General features: G+C 48.4%; 1 protein-coding gene across 1 annotated transcript in view; it reads right to left on the reverse strand.

The window, feature by feature from the left end:
• Positions 1-1,057: 1,057 nt before the first annotated feature.
• Positions 1,058-20,232, reverse strand: part of LOC115089152 (GLIPR1-like protein 1) — a 345,328-nt gene continuing 326,153 nt past the window's right edge. Inside the window, exons 5-6 of the mRNA XM_029597153.1 lie at positions 1,410-1,436; positions 1,058-1,324 (exon numbers count right to left, since the gene is read on the reverse strand). Of these exons, the coding sequence (XP_029453013.1) occupies positions 1,185-1,324; positions 1,410-1,436 (167 nt within the window). The 3' untranslated portion in view covers positions 1,058-1,184. The remainder of the gene's footprint in view (positions 1,325-1,409; positions 1,437-20,232) is intronic.

Raw genomic sequence — 20,232 nt, forward strand, 5'->3', positions numbered from 1 at the left:
CTTGACATATGAGTGATGTCATCTGACAGTGCTGAATAGACGCCTGAGTTCATAAGCTTTTGCTCTACTGAGCATGTGTAGGAGATCCTGGCTTGGGAGCAAGTGTAAATGTGTACATGTACATTTATATGCATACTTCTGCAAATTGAAAGTATGTGTGTAAATGGATAAATGGTTTCCCTGCCTCTGGGAAATCTTCTTTCTAGTACCTGTAAAAGTATGTGTGAAATTGCTTTTGTGCCTACTTCTATTCATAAATTTCTCAGCCAATTTTCAAAAGCTGATTTACATGCATAAAACTGTTTTTTATGCACACAAATGCTTTTGAAAATCAGGCCCATAATGAAATCATGTTAGTGGTAGTATGTTTTGTTCAGCTGACAGTGTGTTAATGAAAATTGTTTTATTGTTGATTTCATATTTTATATTGAGTATTTTGTAACTGCTTTGGGCTGGAAGTAAAGCAGAAATTGAAATAAATAACAAACTCACTACCTGAATGGTGGATACTCAACTATAAAGGTGCATTAATTTCCCCACGATAAGCATTCACACAGATGACAAAAGATTAAACAGTAACATAGCCCCCCTCCCCCCTCCATTGCTGAAAGTGAAATATCTCAGCGCAGGTCCTGGTCTTTCCTCCTCCCTTCTCTCTCCTGGATCCTGTGAAAATTTTTAAAAATGTGGGTGTTCCAGCCCCCCTCAGTAAATAAAGTAGATATGAACCAGCTGACCAACTCAGTCTGCCTAGTTATTCTAATCTTACACTGTTCTACCTAAGGATATCTCCCAGCTGTCAGTCATACAAGCTGGACCACAAGAAGGAATCGCTGTTTATCCAAAACATTTTTGTTTTCTCTCTTTGTTGTCTCTTTCATTCTGGATAAATGAGCATACAATTAAATCAAAACCTAGATGGCTCTCTTCCAGCCTCCTATGTCTTTTACACAACTTCTAAATGCTATTCTTATCAATACCCTCTACATTAAGGATTAGTTTCCTATAAAAATCCAGCCCTATGTAAGTTTAGAACGTGAGAAATTTTGAACAGTTTATATTATTTTATTTAGAATGACAATTTTTAGTAAAAGAGATGTGTAGCGATTAAAAAAATATAATAGTAGAATTTCCATGGGTAAAAAACCATGACATTAATTCTACATAAATATATTCTAATAATATTAATGTAAAAACAAGTCAATTCCGAAACTCATTATCATTAATAATGGTCTTAAAACTGAAATGGTAATGCAGTATGAGTCATAGGAAAGAGCTGAAAAACACCCAGATTTATCCCAGTCTGGAGACCAATTCGGGTAATCTATAAAGAAACAAAAATCTTATCAGACATAGTTCCATTGAAAATGAATAAAGCAATTTAAATAATACACCACAATAATACATACCTATGACTCTGTCACGGTTTTCATTTCCTGGAGAGACAGAAGAAAAGAGTAATCAGGTTTATCAGCTGGAAATTTTTTTTTTGTCCTTATCTTTACTGTCTCCAGTGGTGATATAGATCCTTAGAAGGAAGGCTCTAACACCACTGCAGACATAATCCTTCCTGGCACATTAACAACACTGAAGAGGTAAGACTCAGAGGAGTCCACCATACCACTTCCTGGAAAGCCAAGAACAGTAAAGAGGATATGATAAGCCTCAAGCCTACAGAAATGAACAACAGAAGCCAGCTCTTAGTAACAGGGCTCTGCTGCTGACAAACCATATGACTTAAAAATGGAAACGGTAAGGTGTTATAAGGTTAATACCATAAAAAAAGGAATTGTGATAATTGTCCAAAAGACCTTCTGTCCTACGATAGTGTAAAAGAGTGACCAGGAAGATATCAGATAGTAAGCCCCCATGTACAATGCCACTTATCCCTACACTGACTTTAAGAAATTACTCAGATCTAAGAGGATTAGGGCCCATATTGCAGAGAAGCCTCATAAAGGTATTCACTTACATGTATCTAAATGAAATCATGCAAAAACAGGAAGTACTATGCCCCTACCCAGAGAGAGAGAGAGAGAGAGAGAGGCCATCTTTTCCCAAGTAAACTTTGTTTGCTAATACTCATCTCTGACATCTCTGCATGTGTATTCTCATCCTCAGACAATGAGCCCAAGGTGCAGCAATATCCAAAGGATTCCTCAGAACTGCTTGCCAAGCTTCAGATAGTATTAATTGTATGACTGGTAAACTATTGTCTTCAGAAACACAGATAAGCAACTTTCAAGACAAGAAAGTCCACCTAGTCCCACACAATGGGAATCCACAAATGAGGGATGTCTTCAATAAAATAATGGAGTAACATTAACTGCCAATTGGTGGGAAACCTTTTCCATTTTATCTTTTGTTTACACATATTTATTTTAGTTGCTTATAACAAGCTTATTGCAGCAAAAGCCATTAAAGTGAGGTACAAAAAAGAAAATTATTCCTCACCTGCTAATTTTCGTTCCTGTAGTACAAAGGATCAGTCCAGACGGTGGGTTATGTCCCCTGTCCAGCAGATGGAGTCAGAACAAAAGCTCGAGGGGGGAGGTCCTATATGACCTCACAGCTGAAGCTAGAATCCTCAGTAACAATACTTTCAGAGCCAAAAAGAGGAAAAAACATTGGAGGAATCAAGAAACACAACTGTTCAAAAAAGTGTAATTAACAATTGAACTGTTTTAAACCCATTACAAACATGGAACTTGCAAAAACAAACACACAAAAACTCGACCATTCCCTAGAGAACCAGGGAATGTCAGAGTTAGAGACAGAAAAGAGTAGTAAGGACGAGCAGAGGCATTCCCCAAAAAAGAATTCCCCCCAGACATTAGGGAGGGTGTCTGGACTGATCCTTTGTACTACAGGAACGAAAATTAGCAGGTGAGGAATAATTTTCTTTTCCCTGTACGTACAAGGATCAGTCCAGACGGTGGGATGTACCAAAGCTTCCCTACTACGGGTGGGCCTTGGAAAGCCCTGCTCGAATGACACTATCTCCGAAAGATCCGAACACGGGAGCCCGTACATCCAGACGATAGTGCTTGGAAAAGGTATGCAGTGACTTCCAGGTGGCCGCTCTACAAATCTCTTGCGCAGATACTGACATACTCTCCGCCCAAGAGGCAGCTTGAGCCCTTACAGAATGAGCCTTAACAGCCAACGGTGGATGTCTTCCAGCCGTAATGTACGCTGAGACTATCGCACTCTTCAACCAACGGGCGATAGTAGCCTTGGAAGCCATACAACCTTTCCTAGGCCCTGACCAAAGGACAAACAAGTGGTCTGAGAGCCGAAACTCATTTGTAGATGCCAGATACTGCAAAAGACACCTCTTGACATCCAAAGAACGCAGTTGTCTAGAATCCTCCGACGAGAAAGAAGGCAATTCGACCGACTGGTTGAGATGAAAAGGAGAGACTACCTTTGGAAGAAAGGAAGGCACCGTGCGTAAGGATACTCCGCAGTCCGTGAAACGGAGATACGGTTCCCTACAGGACAGCGCCTGGAGTTCTGAAATGCGACGCGCTGAAGTAATAGCCACCAGGAAAATAGACTTAAGCGTAAGATCCTTTATGGTGGACGACCGTAGAGGCTCGAATGGTGGATCACCCAGTACCTTGAGTACCAAGTTGAGACTCCATGAAGGACAGAGTGGTCTGATCGGAGGTTTCAACTGTCGTACTCCCCGAAGGAAGCGTACAACATCCGGATGCGCCGAGAGAAGCGAGTCCTTTCCATTATGGAGAAGCGCTCCCAAGGCAGCCACCTGTACCCTAATGGAGTTGTAGGCGAGACCCATCTCCAAACCTGACTGCAAAAAGTCAAGAATCTGTGCGACCGAAGCTTTACTCGGAATAAGAGAGCGTGAAACGCACCAATCCTCAAAACCTTCCAGACTCTTACATAAGTAACCGAAGTAGAAGACTTACGAGCTCGTAGAAGAGTGGAAATCACAGCCTCCGGGTATCCCCGACGCCTGAATCTACGCCTCTCAAAAGCCAGGCCGCAAGACAGAAGCGATCCGCCGCTTCGAAAAATATGGGCCCCTGCCTGAGAAGCCGTGGGAGATGACCGAGCCGGATCGGACCGTCGTGAGCGAGGTGTAGAAGATCCCCGAACCACGGACGACGAGGCCATTCCGGAGCTACCAGGATCACCGGACCCGGATGGGTCTCGATCCGCCTTAACACCTTCCCCACCAGAGGCCACGGTGGGAAGACATAAAGAAGAATCCGGTGTGGCCATGGCAGGACTAGCGCATCGACCCCTTCTGCGCCGTGTTCCCTTCTGCGACTGAAGAAGCGTGGTGCCTTTGCGTTTGCCGCTGTGGCCATGAGATCCAAGCGAGGCTTGCCCCAACGATGTTCTATCAGGGACATCGCAGCCATGGAGAGTTCCCACTCCCCGGGATCCAGTCGCTGACGGCTGAGAAAGTCCGCCTGCACGTTGTCGACGCCTGCTATGTGAGAGGCTGATAGGCGGAGTAAGTTGAGCTCTGCCCAACGCATCAACTTCTCCGCTTCCCAAGCTACAAGGCGACTCTTTGTGCCTCCCTGGCGATTGATGTAAGACACTGTTGTTGCATTGTCGGATAGAATCCGGACCGCCCTTTGACGAACCATCGGGAAGAAACCCTGGAGAGCAAGACGAACTGCCCTGGTCTCCAGACGATTGATGGACCACTTCCTTTGTTCTTCTGTCCAAATTCCTTGGATGGAACTTAAGTGGCAGACCGCCCCCCAACCGGTGAGGCTGGCGTCCGTGGTTATTACTACCCAGTCCGGAGTTTCCAGGGACACTCCCCGAGCTAAGTGTCGAGGGTCTAACCACCAATGGAAACTGAGACGAGTCACCGCTGGGAGTGGAAGTACTGTTCGGTAATCCCCTGAAGCCGGTTTCCAACGAGACAGCAAAGCCCACTGAAGAGGCCGAAGATGAGCGAAGGCCCATGGAACTAGGTCGATTGTGGACGCCATAGTCCCTAGCACCTGAAGATAATCCCAGGCTGTGGGTTCTGGGAGGGATGAGAATCGCCGAATCAGCGCACGCAACGACTGTGCCCGTTCCGGTTTCAGAAACACCTTGCCCACCTTTGTGTTGAAGTGAGCTCCCAGAAAGTTCAGCGTCTGTGAGGGTGTGAGATGACTCTTGTCGAGATTGATGATCCAGCCTAGTGATCGTAGAAGAGAAACCACACGGTTCACGGCTTGTACACCCTGCAGTTGAGACTTTGACCGAATGAGCCAGTCGTCCAGATATGGGTGAACTAAGATTCCTTCTCTGCGAAGAGCAGCCGCGACTACCACCATTACCTTCGTGAAGACACGTGGTGCCGTGGAGAGGCCGAAAGGTAAAGCCTGGAACTGAAAGTGCTGACCTAGAATCTTGAAGCGAAGATACTTCTGGAAATCTGGATGAATAGGAATATGAAGATATGCCTCCATCAGATCTAGAGATGCAAGGAATTCCCCTTGATGAACCGCAGCTAAGACCGAGCGTAGGGTTTCCATACGAAAACGCGGGACCCGTAGAGCTCTGTTGATGGTCTTGAGGTCCAAAATGGGACGGAAATTGCCCTCCTTCTTGGGCACTACAAAATATATTGAGTAATGACCTCGTCCCAGATTGGAGGCGGATACTGGCTTTATTGCTCCTAAGGTTAGTAGTCGATCGAGGGTCTGCCGAACAACTTCTTGTTTGTGGAACGACCCGCAAGGGGAGAAGAGGAACCTGTCCCTGGGAACGCGGACAAAATCCAATGCGTAACTGTTCTTTAGAATGTCCAGGACCCACTGATCCGATGTGATGCGGACCCACTCCTTGTAGAAAAGAGCGAGACGACCCCCTACCCTTGGGATCGGCTCGTGGGTCCATCTGGCATCATTGGGCTGGTTTGGTGGCAGAGCGAGATCCAGCTGGTTCCTTACCAGATCTACGCCCACGAAAGGACCGGTTCCAAGTCTGAGAGCGCGAGGAGGGATACCGAGGAGCTTGTTGCTGTCTGGTAGTTCTTGCTCGACGCTGGTTACGAGTTCGATTTCTAGAGAAGCTGAAAGACCTGGTAGAGCGGGGTCTGTCCTCTGGAAGTTTATGTACCGCATTCTCATTGAGAGACTTAATAATTTGGTCCAAATCTTCCCCAAAAAGGAACTTGCCTTTGAAAGGCAGGGATCCCAGTCGTGCTTTGGAAGAAGAATCAGCCGACCAGTTGCGGAGCCAGAGAAGACGACGGGCCGAGACCGCTGCTACCATAGAGCGAGACAAGACCCGGAGAAGGTCATATAGGGCATCTGCCCCATAAGCCAGCACCGATTCTAACCTGTCCGCCTGCTGAGCCTCGGAATCCGGGAGATCCTGCGAGGTGAGCAGTTGTTGTACCCAACGCAGTCCTGCTCTCTGAGCCAAGGCAGTGCAAATAGACGCTCGGACCCCAAGTGCGGAAACTTCAAAGATTCTTTTTAGATAGACCTCCAGCTTCCTATCTTGAAGATCCTTCAAGGCAGTACCACCAGTAACTGGAATGGTAGTACTCTTAGTTACTGCTGAAACCGCGGAATCCACCGCTGGGACCTTAAGCAATTCAAGAAACTCCATAGGTAGAGGATAGAGCTTATTCATAGCTCTGCTGACCTTGAGAGATGCCTCCGGAGCATCCCATTCCCTAGAAATCAACTGCAGGAAACTGGGATGGGTGGGAAAAGCCTTGGCAAGCGGCCGAAGACCTGCAAGGAGGGGATCCCCCTGTTTCACCTTAGGATCCGGAGCAGACGGTTCCGGGGGAGGATCAATGTCCATCTCTTGAAGAATATGAGGAATGAGTCCTTCCAACTCTTCCGCCTGAAATATCCTAAGGACCCGTGGATCGTCGCCCTCCATTTGAACAGACACACTGGGATCAATCCCAGTTGGATCCTGAGAGGGGTCCACCTGTGGACTTAAAGGAGCACCGCTTGTCGGTCCCGCGGGAACCTTGGAGGGTGCCTATGACACTCCTAACTGCTGAGGCGGTCCTAGGGTCGAAGGTCCCCCTAAGGAAACATCCAAACGTGGAAGTTTAGCTGGGGTAGGTTGCAAAAAGGGTCCCAGAGGCTGACTGCTTTGCAGGAAAGCCCGGTGCATAAGTACCACAAACTCCGGAGAAAAACCGGGGAGTCCCGGAGGAAAACCTCCCGGAACATTAGTTGCCGACTGACTGTCAATTCTCTCAGTCATGGGAGCCAAAACGGAGGGAGGCGGCAAACGCGATCCCCCTGCATCCTCTTCTGAACCGTCGGCTTCCTCGTCAGAAAATAAAATGGCCGCCGTTCCCGCGCTCAACGGGAACGGGGCTTGCCGCTTCTGAAAAGCGCTCTCCTCAGAGAGAGTTCCTGTGCCGTCCCCAGCTTGCTCTGCGATTCCCTCAGCCGGAATACAGGATGAACAAAGTCCCTCAGAGGAGAGCCGACTCGTCTGCCGACTGCAGGAGGCACAAGCCGACGCGCGCGGCATAGCTGTGAGGGGAGGCAGGAACGAGCGGCGCGCCAAAAATAAAAACAAAACCCCCTGAAAGGCGCCTTGAATACTTCCCCGCTCCCTGTAAAAAAAAAAAAAAAACGAAAGAGCCGCCGGGGAATGAACCTCCCGGCAGCTAGCAGCCCCGGGGAAATGTCTTCGCGGGGCTGCAAGTCGTCGAAGCTAACCAGGAGCGGGGGGGGGGGGGGGGGAGAAACTCTATCAGTGTCACTGATGGTTACCCCTGACAGAAACAAAAATGCTGCCCTCCAGTGCCAGTCAGAAACGGCAAGAGGTGAGGTCCTGAAATAAAAAATTGAGGAGAAAAGAACACTTACCCCCAAAAAACGGACCTTCGAGAAGAGAAACACAAAAAAGGAGAGTAAAGACCGAAAGCAAGTCCCTCCCCTTAAAGGACCATTACAAAGTAGCAGTCACTTATCTTGCCAGAGAAAAAATTTCTCTAATTATTCTTTAAATAATATATAACCTTTTTTTTTTTTTTTTTTAATTTTTTTCTTGATTCCTCAGAAAACAGGAAGGCCTAAAACCTAATAACCTGTGCTGGGGACTAGCCAGTCCCCTGCTCACATCTGCTGGAGTCAGAAGATACTGAGGATTCTAGCTTCAGCTGTGAGGTCATATAGGACCTCCCCCCTCGAGCTTTTGTTCTGACTCCATCTGCTGGACAGGGGACATAACCCACCGTCTGGACTGATCCTTGTACGTACAGGGAATATATAAATACAAGCCGTTAAGCCCGTTAAAATGGGCTACATCCCTCTGTCTCTCACCTCCCCCTCATTCTCTCTCCCCTCACTCTTCACCACCCCCTACCTCCCTCCCTCCCTCACCCACTCCTCCCCACCCTCCCTCTCCTCTCACTCAGTCCCTCCCTCCCTCCCACTCAGTCTCACTCACTCCCTCCCTCCTCTCCCTCCCTCTCACTCAGTCACTCCCTCCCCCCTCTCTCCCTCTCACTCAGTCCCACTCACTCTCCCTCAGTCCCACTCCCTCCCTCTCTCCCAGTCCCACTCCCTCCCTCAGTCCCACTCACTCCCTCTCACTCAGTCCCCTCTCCCTCTCACTCAGTCCCTCCCCCCAGTCCCTCCCCCTCACTCAATCCCTCCCTCCCACTCAGTCCCTCCCTCTCACTCAGTCCCTCCCTCCCACTCAGTCCCTCCCTCCCACTCAGTCCGTCCCTCCCTCTCTCTCTCTTCTCCCTCCCTCGCTACTGGCCGCTACCGCCGCCCGCTGCCGCCGCCCGCTACCGCCGTCGCCGCCGCTCGCTACCGCCGCCGTCACTACCGCCGTCGCCGCCGCCCGCTACCGCCGCCGCTCGCTACCGCCGTTGCCGCCCGCTGCCGGTACCGCCGCCGCCACCCGCTGCTGCCACTGGTCGCCGCCATTTTTTTTCTTAGCGTCAGACCGACGTACTCGCCCGCACATGCGCGGTAGAGCTGGTCTCTACTGCGCATTTGCGGCACGTCGGTCAAGCTTCGTTTATAGGTATTGATAATCCAAAAAAAATTAATAAAAATCATAAATAAAATATGAATCAAAACATATATAAGAGCACTTAAAGTAACAATATAATTAACAAAAGGCCTGTGTATATAAATATTTAGCGCAGTTGCTTACCTGTAACAGGTGTTCTCCTAGGACAGTAGGATGTTAGTCCTCACATCATCAGATGGAGCTCAGCACGGAATACTTTTGCCACCCTCACGTCCATGCCAGGTCCCTCTTCAGTCTCATAACATACAAAAAATTAGAGTGAGAAAAATAACACAATAAACCGAAGGCGAACCCAAAGTCGTGGGGAGGCGGGCAGGATTCCTGAGGACTAATATCCTGCTGTCCTAGGAGAACACTTGTTACAGGTGAGCAACTCTGCTTTCTCCTAGGACAAGCAGGATGGTAGTCCTCATATATGGGTGATTACAGAGCTCCAGACTGCCCCCCTGTGATCAGAGGGACCCACAGTGGCCAAACAAGGTGCCAACAGGCACAACACAACTGTGGTGCTGTGGGAAACAGGGCAGTCTGACCCCACAGAGAGAACAATGAGAACAGTTGGGTTCAGGACTGGAATAGATTACGGAGGACAGACTGGCCAAAAGCGCTGTCCTGGCGACAAGCAAGTTTGCTTACCGTAAACATTGTTTCCGTAGATAGCAGGATGAATTAGCCATGCTATCTACGGAAACAACGTTTACGGTAAGCAAACTTGCTTTTTCCCATTGATAGCAGGGCTGAATTAGCCATGCTGTCATGGGAGTCCCAAGCTCCCGATCATGCAGTTTGTGATGTGTATATGTGTGCGTGATCCATATTAGTGTGGCAGTCAACGTGGACAGGAGGATAGAGATTGCAGGATTGCTTGCCCTCTCTTCGGGTCAGTGGTTGCTTGTTGATCAAGGCAATAGTGGGATGTGAAGGTATGGAGCGATGACCATGTAGCTGCCTTACAAATGTCTATAGGTTGTACATTCTTGAGATGCGCCAAGGAGGTGGCCACTGTCCTGACTTGGTGAACTTTGGGTATAGAATGTAGATGAAGTTTCTGTTTCTCGTAGCAGAACTTGATGCACTGTGTTAACCAGCTGGAGATGGTGCGTTTAGCCACTGGCATTCCGGGTGCTTTCAGGTCGAAAGAGACAAAGAGCTGTGAAACACGGGAGTCAGAATGTGTTCTCTCTTTGTAGTATGCTAACGCTCTTTTGCAGTCCAGGGTATGTAGTAGTTTTTCCCTATCATTAGAGTGAGGTTTAGGGAAAAAGATGGGTAGTTCTATGGTTTGATTTAGATAGAATTGAGACACCACCTTTGGGAGAAAGGATGGGTGAGTCCTGAGAACCACCTTTTGTTGATAAAACTGTAAATATGGAGCATAGTGGACTAAGGCTTGTAATTCACTGACTCGGCGTGCTGATGTTACCGCTACCAGGAATACAACCTTCCATGTAAGGTATTTCATGTGTGCCGAGTCCATCGGTTCAAAATGGGGAAAGCATGAGCTGTTCTAGAACAATATTGAGGTTCCATGGAACTGGAGGCTTGGAGATTGGAGGACGCAAGTGAGTTAGCCCTTTTATGAAAAGAGATAGCAAGGGGTGATTGGAGATAGGGTTATTGTTAATTGGTCTATGATATGCCCCTAAGGCACTAAGGTGAACCCTAATGGATGAAGTTGGTAGACCAGCTGTGTATAGTGTATGCAGGTAGTCCATGAGTAGCTCAGTTGAGCAGTCCAATGGTGTTATGCCCTTGGAAGTGCACCAGGTAGAGTAGCGCTTCCATTTATAGTTATAATTTTTCCTAGTCGAATGTTTCCTGGTTTCTAACAAAATGAATTGTGCTGACGTGGAAACTCCTCGTTCTGTTAGAAGGAGCCGTTCAATCTCTATGCTGTCAGATGGAGAGATGAATGTAGCGGGTGCAGGAGCGTCCCCTGTTCTTGGAACAGTAGATCTGGGCGATTCAGTAGTCAAATTAGGTCTTTGATTGACAGGCGTAGAAGGTAACTGTACCACGTTTGTCTGGGCCAGGCTGGGGCTACGAGTATAAGATGAGCCCTGTCTGCTAGGCACTTTTGAATTGTCCTGGTAATGAGTGGTATGGGAGGAAAGGCATACAGGAGTCCTGTTGTCCATGGGATGAGGAAGGCATCTTGGGCGAGTCTGAGCAGGCTGGGTCATATTTATTTATTTATTAACTTTTGATATACTGACATTCATAGGACATATCATGCCGGTTTACAATCAACTCTTGTAGCGAGGAAAGAGAAAGCAAGTGTTGCTTACCTGATGTAACAGGTGTTCTCACAGGACAGCAGGATGTTAGTCCTCACAAATGGGTGACATCGAGGATGGAGCCCAACCACGGAAAACTTCTGTCAAAGTTTCAGAACTTTGACTGGCCCCTACTGGGCATGCCCAGCACGGCACTAACCCTGCAGCCAGCAGGGGTCTCCCTTCAGTCTTGTTTTTATAGCTACAGGCAGTGCCGAAAAATAAAATAAACGAACCCAACACCGCGGGGTGGCGGGCGGGTTTCGTGAGGACTAACATCCTGCTGTCCTGTGAGAACACCTGTTACATCAGGTAAGCAACACTTGCTTTCTCACAGGACAAGCAGGATGGTTGTCCTCACAAATGGGTGAGAACCGAGCTGAGGATGTCCTGACTTGCACCAAATGCACCCAACGGCGTGCAACAAGCACAACAACTGGGGTGGAATTTGGTGAAGGGCATCTGCACCCTACCGGGAAGGTGGAAGGGTGTTGGTACATCAGTTTGGAAAAAGGTTACGCAAGACAGATTGGCCGAAGATGGAATCCTGTCTTCCAGCTTTATCCAAACAATAGTGGGCTGCAAAGGTATGGAGGGAACTCCAGGTTGCAGCTTTGCAGATGTCAGGAAGCGGCACCGATCGAAGGTGTGCTACTGATGTCGCCATGGCCCTCACAGAGTGTGCTTTGACACGGTCTTGGAAAGGAATGCCAGCTTGCTCATAGCAAAAGGAAATGCAGTCCGCCAACCAGGAGGAAAGAGCCTGCTTACCCACAGGGTGTCCTAACTTGTTAGGATGGAAAGAGACGAATAATTGAGTGCTCTTCCTGTGAGAAACTGTACGGTCTAGATAAAAAGCTAGAGCTCGTTTACAGTCTAAGGTATGCAGAGTCTGTTCCCCGGAGTTGGAGTGGGGCCTGGGAAAGAAGATAGGTAGTATGATGGATTGATTGATATGAAACTCCGAAACTACCTTAGGTAAAAAATTTAGGGTGAGTGCGGAGTACCACCCGGTCTTGCAGAAGTTTAGTGTAAGGCGGATAGGTAACTAGGGCCTGTAATTCACTAACTCTGCGAGCTGAAGTGATAGCCAAAAGGAATAACACTTTCCATGTGAGAAATTTTAAGTCACAGGAGTGCAGAGGTTCGAAAGGTGGCTTCATGAGACGACCAAGAACTAAATTAAGGTCCCAAGATGGGGCCGGTGGACGTAAAGGTGGCTTCAGATGGAGCAAGCCTTTAAGAAAGCGTGTTACCAGGGGTTGTACTGAGATAGGGACACCCACGATACCTTTATGGAAGGCGGCTACCGCACTGACATGCATTCTAATGGAAGAGGTTTTGAGACCGGATTCTGATAGATGCAACAAATAGTCCAAGAAGTTAGAGATTGGACAGGAAAGGGGATCAAGGGACTGAGATGTGCACCATGATGTGTACCTTTTCCATTTGTATGAGTAAGATTGTCTTGTGGAGGGCTTTCGTGAAGCTATTAGGACACGAGAAACTGAGTCTGAAAGGTTAAATGGCTGAAGGACTAACCTTTCAACATCCATGCCGTCAGGGACAAGGCTTGGAGGTTGGGATGAAGGAGGCATCCGTCGTTTTGAGTGATCAGATGAGGGTCCTTTCCCAGAGGAATGTGCCTGCGGATGGAGAGATCCTGGAGTATGGGAAACCACACTTGGCGTGGCCAGTATGGTGCTATCAGGATCATGGTTCCACCGTCCTGGTGTAGCTTCACGAGAGTCCTCGACAGAAGAGGAAGTGGAGGGAATGCATAGAGTAGACCTGTCGTCCACTTGAGGGAGAATGCATCTCTCGGCCGAGAGTGCTGGCTGCGAATGAGAGAGCAGTAGTTGTCCACTTTGTGGTTCTGAGGGGACGCAAAAAGGTCTATGTGGGGATAACCCCACTTGCGAAACAGAGAGGTCGCTACCAGAGAATTGAGTGACCACTCGTGCGGTTGGAAGACTCGGCTGAGCTGATCTGCCAAGACATTGTCTACTCCCGGCAAGTAGATGGCCTTGAGGTACATGGAGTGGGAGAGGGCTTCCGCCCAAATCTGCGCAGCTTCCTGACACAGAAGGAAGGAGCCTGTGCCTCCCTGCTTGTTTATGTACCACATGGCCACCTGGTTGTCTGTCTGAATTAGTATGGAATGGTTCGATAGGCAACTTTGAAAAGTTCTGAGAGCATAGCGGATTGCTCGCAACTCCAGGAAATTTATCTGGTGTTTGGCTTCCTCTCGTGACCAGTGCCCTTGAGTTTGCAGATCGTTTACATGGGCACCCCAACCGATGTTGGAAGCATCGGTGGTGAGAATTACCTGAGGATCTGGTGGAAGAAAGGGTAAGCCCTGTAAGAGGTTGAACGGATTCATCCACCATGCAAGAGACAGACGAAGGGCGTTGGAGATGTGGACTATGGAGGACAGAGGCTGAATAGCCTGAGTCCATTGTAGTCTCAGAGTCCATTGTGTGACTCTCATGGCCAAGCGGGCCATGGGAGTCACATGAACCGAGGAGGCCATGTGTCCCAGTAGAACAAGGAATTGGCGAGCTGTTGCTGTGTGTTGAGACCGCAGCTGGTGAGCTAGGGACACTATGGTCTGGACTCATTGATGAGGAAGGAAGGCTTTTGCCTGTAAGGTGTCCAAGTCTGCCCCAATGAAGGATAAGGTTTGAGATGGGACTAAGTAGGATTTCTCGTAATTGATTAGAAACCCTAGCGAAAGCAGAGTTTGAATTGTTAGGGTCAGGGAGGACCGAGCTAATTGCTGGGTTGGGGCCCTGATCAACCAATCGTCCAAGTAGGGGTAGACGTGGACACCTTCCTGTCGTAGAAACGCTGCAACCACTACGAGGCACTTGGTGAACACTGTGGTGCGGATGCGAGACCGAAAGGTAGCACCCGATATTGGTAGTGACTTTGGCCTACTAGAAAACGGAGGTATTTGCGATGAGATTGTGTTATCGCAATGTGGGTATATGCGTCTTTTAGGTCTAGAGAGCATAACCAGTCCCCTCTTTGTAGCAGAGGGAGCAACGAGCCTAGGGTCACCATCTTGAACTTCTCCTTGTGGAGGTACTTGTTGAGGGCCCTTAGGTCCAGGATGGGACGAAGTCCCCCTGACTTTTTTGGGATCAAGAAGTACCTGGAATAGAACCCTTGTCCTTGTTGAAAGGGAGGAACGGGTTCTATAGCGTTTGACTGTAGGAGAAGAGAAACCTCCTGCTCTAAAAGAACCGAGTGATCTGTGAGACTCCACGCCTGCAGGGGTGGGGAGTCGGAAGGGAGAGTTAGGAAGTTGAGATGGTAACCCTGTGCAATGATTGCTAATACCCACTGATCTGTGGTGATCAGATGCCATCTTTCCAGGAAGTGGCATAGTCGACCTCCCACCGGTATAGCTGGAAGAGGGGTCTGGTATATGCTCTCCAAGTGGAAGTCAAAAACCTGCTGCAGGGCCCGGAGGTGGAGCGGCTGCAGGTTTTTGCTTTCGAGTCTGGCGAGGCTGAGTCTTATGATAAGACCGTGCAGGCCTATGCTTAGATGAAGGGGGATAATATTTCCTGGGCCGAATGAAAGGCTTTTTGGAGTCTTTTCTAAACGGCTGTTTAGAAGGTATATCAGGAGGAATGGAGGAGAGCTGTTTAAGGGTTTCGTGATGATCCTTAAGTTCAGCAACAATTTGCTGAATCTGCTCACCGAAGAGATTATCCCCAAGACAAGGCAAATCAGATAGCCTGTCTTGAACTTCTGGACGCAGATCAGATGACTTGAGCCAAGCCCAGCGTCTAGCCGAGATTGCTGTAGCAGAAAGTCTCGTGGAAGCATCAAATACATCATAAGATGTTCTAATTTCATGTTTCCCAGCTTCAAATCCCTTAGCTAGTAGGGATTGGAGCTGTGGCTGGAACTGTTCTGGCAAGGAATCTGAATAGTCCTGTATCTGTTTGAGAATGACCCTATTGTATTGGGTCATGTACAGCTGATAGGAAGCTATTCTGGAGATCAGCATAGCTCCTTGATATACTTTCCTACCTATGCTATCTAGGAATTTGTTTTCCTTGGTAGGAGGTATAGAAGAGTGGGGTTTTAGTCGTTTAGCTTTCTTTTGAGCTGATTCTACGACTACAGAACGATGGTCCAATTGTGGTTTTTGAAAACCAGGAGCTGACTGTACTAGATATGTAGTGTCAGCTTTCTTATTAACTGGAGCAATAGATCCAGGGGATTCCCAATTCTTCTTTAGAAGATCTAGGAAAACCTGATGGATTGGTATGGATGTTATAATTTTAGGGGCATCCAGGAACTGGAGTAATTCCATCATCTGGTGCCTGTCATCTTGTTCAGATTGGAGCTGGAAAGGCACCAACTCTGACATTTCCTTCACAAAATTTATGAAAGAGAGGTCCTCAGGAGGAGAACGCTTTCTACTCTCTGTGGGAGAGGGAGGTGAAGGCAAATTATCAGTATCAGACACCCCAAGTGTCATAAGGATCAGGTTGGTGACCTGTATGACCACTAGGGGGTTGAACACCTGAAGGTCCTGGTTGAGGCTCTGAGAAATTGGAAGGAGCCACCGGGGGCATCGAGAAAACCCTCGATGGAATCGATGCCGGGATCGGTGCCGGGGTCGGCATCGAAGGAACCGGTGTCGGTCTCAATGGAATCGATGCCGGCATCGGAAACCTCGGTGGAGCAGAGGGGCGTATTGATGCCGAAGGATAGATCGGTGGCGAGGGACGCCCTGGAACCGACGGAACTATACCCGAAGGTGGGATCCGATACGGTGTTTCTCCACCCGAGGAAATATCTGTCGATGACAGCGGTCTTGCCGGTGTCGGTGATATAGGCATCACCGGTGGAAGGGCTGTCATTAATGCCTCCATCCGGTGTAAAAGCGGTGCCAGTGCAGCCGCAATTGGCTCGGTGGCCGGTTCCGCTCTCGGTGCCCTCTAATAATGATGCCGGAGTCGGTGCCGGAGTCGGTGCCGGGGGAGGCTGGAACCGTTGCATCGCTTTATCGATGGCCTCCTGGATCAGCCGGTCCAGTTCTGCCCGGAGACCAGGGGTAACTAGACCCGGCTCGACGGGAGAGGGAGGCTGAGGCTGAGCCGGAGGGACCACCGTCACCGGTGGAATCGCGGCTCCCAAACCCCGAGGGGGAGAGGGTTGCCTCGGTGCCTGCGAAACAGAAGTGGACGGTGCCAACTCTGATCGAGGCTTTTTCTGCGGTGGCTCAGTCGGTGCAGAGGTCGATGACGTCGATTCCTCGACAGGCCGAGACTTATGACGTCGATGGCGATGTTTCTCCTTCCGATCTCCTCGATGATCAGGGGATGGGACAGGAGTCGATGGCCGAGAAATCATCGATGGCGGACGGTCACCGGAGGCCTGTCGATGGTACGAAGATTTCGATGGTGCCGGTTCTGATGACGTCGATGCAATCGATGGCGTTGGGGTAGAAACATGGAAGAGGAGACCCATCTTCTCCATTCTGGCTTTGCGACCTTTTGGTGTCATTAAGGCACATTTGGTGCAAGTTAGGACATCATGCTCACTCCCCAAGCACAAAACACAGACTCCATGAGGGTCTGTGATTGATATCGTCCGGGTACAGTCCGGGCACCGTCGGAAACCCGATGCCATGGCGGAAGGCCAAAAATTTAGCCACGGGACTGTCGACTGCTAACGGGCCCCAAGGGCCAAAGTCGACGAAAGTCGATAAAACAACGGCAAAAACTTACCGGAGTTCCGCGGACGAAAAAATTCAACGAAGGGAGACCCCTGAGGGGCAAATTTTCTTCAGAATAATAAATTCTATATTCCTGTCAGGAACGTGGTTAAGAGCTCTTTCACCGCGTGGCTACTGCTGCGAGGAAAAAAGAAGACTGAAGGGAGACCCCTGCTGGCTGCAGGGTTAGTGCCGTGCTGGGCATGCCCAGTAGGGGCCAGTCAAAGTTCTGAAACTTTGACAGAAGTTTTCCGTGGTTGGGCTCCATCCTCGATGTCACCCATTTGTGAGGACAACCATCCTGCTTGTCCTGTGAGAAATTACAAAATAACAGGGATAGGGGAAGGGGAGCAGGAATAGAAAAAGGAGAGAGGGGGGTGGGTGAGAGCAAGCGCAAAGTAGCGTGAAGAAATAAAGGTTGCAGAGCGTAAAGGAGAGAAGGAAAGTAGATAGGAACTATATTCAAAAACATTAAAGCAACAACATTTCAATGATTATAAAGATAACGTTTCCTTGAGATACATCATTATTAGAGGGTAGCAGGGCTGGACGCCATGAAGGGTTTAGGTTTGATTAGGTGTTGAGCAGAAATGGGAAACTTGAGCATTGCTTTCCGTTGCAAAGAGATCTATCGAAGGTGTCCCCCCATTGTACGAAGATGTTGTGAGCTACTTCCCAGTTGAGAGCCCATTCGTGAGGATGAAAGATGCGACTTAGCCTGTCCGCTCTTGTATTCGCTATTCCTGGTAGGTAAGTTGCTTGCAAATATATGCAATGTCAGTGAGCGTGTTCGAAGATTATCAGGGTTTCCTTGCAGAGGGACCATGAACTGGACCCTCCTTGTTTGTTGATGTAAAACATCGCCACCTGATTGTCCATATAGATCATGACCCTGCAGCCCTTCAGATGGTCTTGAAACACTTGGAGTGCATTTCGTATCGCTCCGAGTTCCAATAAACTGATCTGCAAGGTTTGCTCGGACATTGTCCATAAACCCTGTGTTTCATAAATCTCGAGATGTGCTCCACATCTCTTGCGCGACGCATCGGTGGGTAACACTGCATTGTGAGGAGGGGGGCTGAATAATGCACCCTTAGATAGGGAGGAGTCCAGGAACCACCATGCTATGTCCTTTCTCATCTCGGATGTCAATGATAGTCGTTGTGTCAATGGTTGTGAGTGTTGTTTCCATTGACGTTTCAAGCCCCACTGCAGGCATCGCATGTGTAGCCTGGTATTCGGTACCGTGAAAATAGCTGCTGCCATGTGACCTAGTATGATTAAAACTTGTCTCGCCGAAGGTCTCAGAGTTTGGTTCAGCGAATGAAGGAGTTGGCACATTTGCAGTACCCTGTCTTTCAGTAGGTATGCCTGGTTCCGAGTGGTGTCCAGATACGCACCGATGAATTGTAGCGTTTGTGTTGGCTGTAGATGTGATTTTTGATAATTGATCACTACCCCCAAATCCTGTAAACACTGTATCACCCGTCGGAGGTGGTCGATCAAGATGTCCGGAGTCGAAGCTATTATCAACCAATCGACCAGATATGAAAAGATGGTCATACCCTGTTGTCTGAGGTGAGCCACCACCACTACCATGCATTTGATGAAAACTCAGGGTGCAGCCGATAGTCCAAAGGGGAGAACTTTGTACTAGTAATATTGACACCTGTAGCGAAAGCACAGGTAACGCCAAGAGGATGGATGGATTGGAATGTGTGTGTATGCATCCTTCAGATCGATGGAACACATCCAATCGTTGGGTTGAATCAGAGGTAAAATCGATTTCAACGATACCATTTTGAATTTTTCTTTGATCATGAACTTGTTCAACTCTCGAAGATCCAGTATGGGACGAAGGCCTCCCGACTTCTTGGGAATGAGGAAATATGGGGAATAAAACTCTAAGTTTCGGGTTTTCGGAGAAACCAGTTGTATGGCCTGTTTGTGAAGTAAAGCAATCTCCTCCCCAAGTTGTGTTTGGGAGCCCTGTGGCTTTTGAATTGAAAGGAGGGGTAATGTGGGTTTTGTGGTAAACTGGAGTTGGTAACCATGTCGTACGATCTCTAAAACCCATTGATCGGATGTTATCATCTCCCAGGCTGCTAGGCGAGAATGGATTCTGCCTGGTGGTGCTTGATGCTGTGGTGGTGGCTGAGGTATTAAAAAGATGGTGTTGATTTTACCAGGGCTGCCGGTTGTTGGGTCGGCTGCCTCTGGTTTCGTGACTTACCCCTTTGTTGATTTGGGGTCTGTTGTTGCGTTTGTGGACGCTGGTATGATGTGTAAGAAGGTGTATGGAATGACTGGTAAGACCTGTAGGGTCTGTGGGCATACGATTGTCGACGATTAGAGCCGAAGTAGTGGCGTGTAGATGAGTATTGTGAGTACGCTGTCAAGGATTGAACCTTGAGAGCTTCCTCTTTTAATTTGCCCAATGTTTCTTGAAAGCGTTCCCCAAATAAATTGTCTCCTGTGCACGGGAGGTTAGCCAGATTTTCATGCAAATCTTCCCTTATGGCACTGGAATGAAGCTATGCCATTCTGCGGGCTGCAATGGCTGTAGCAGACGCCCTGGAAGATGTCTCAAACCCTTCATATACCGCCCGTAAAAGGTGTCTCAAACACTCTTCCATATCATGGAGGGGTGGTGGTACCTGGTCTCTAGTTGATGTAAGCATACCTTTTGTGGCTTGTATGCACTCATATAGATATTGTACCATATAGAACTGATGGTGCATAATGCAAGCTTTAACATCGCATTCTGATAAATCTTTCTTTCAAACTCGTCTAAAATCGGTTGTCCTTGCCCGGTGGGTAGGAGGTATGTGTCTGTCTTCTTAAATCTTTGCATAGCGCACTTTACCACAATTGATGCATGTGGCAATTGGTGTGTAATGTAGTTTGATGTTTTCCGCATTCGGAATTTGATATCCGTCTTTCTGGAATCTGCTGACAGAGAATATGGCATTTCCCAGGATTTCTGCAAGACGCTATGCAAGACTTCCTGCGGTGGAAGAGACGTGGGTTCCCCTGGAGCATCAAAAATCTTCAGGAGACCCATAGTTTCCATTCTAGGGTCAGTATCCTTTTGGACCTCTAGATGTAATATCGTACCCAGTTTTTCTAAAATTTTGGGTAAGTGAGGTCCTCTGGAGGGGAATACAGTTTTTGCGGCTGTTCAGGTGGGTCAGACGG

Source organism: Rhinatrema bivittatum, chromosome 4, assembly GCF_901001135.1.
Source record: "Rhinatrema bivittatum chromosome 4, aRhiBiv1.1, whole genome shotgun sequence".
NCBI lineage: Eukaryota > Metazoa > Chordata > Amphibia > Gymnophiona > Rhinatrematidae > Rhinatrema > Rhinatrema bivittatum.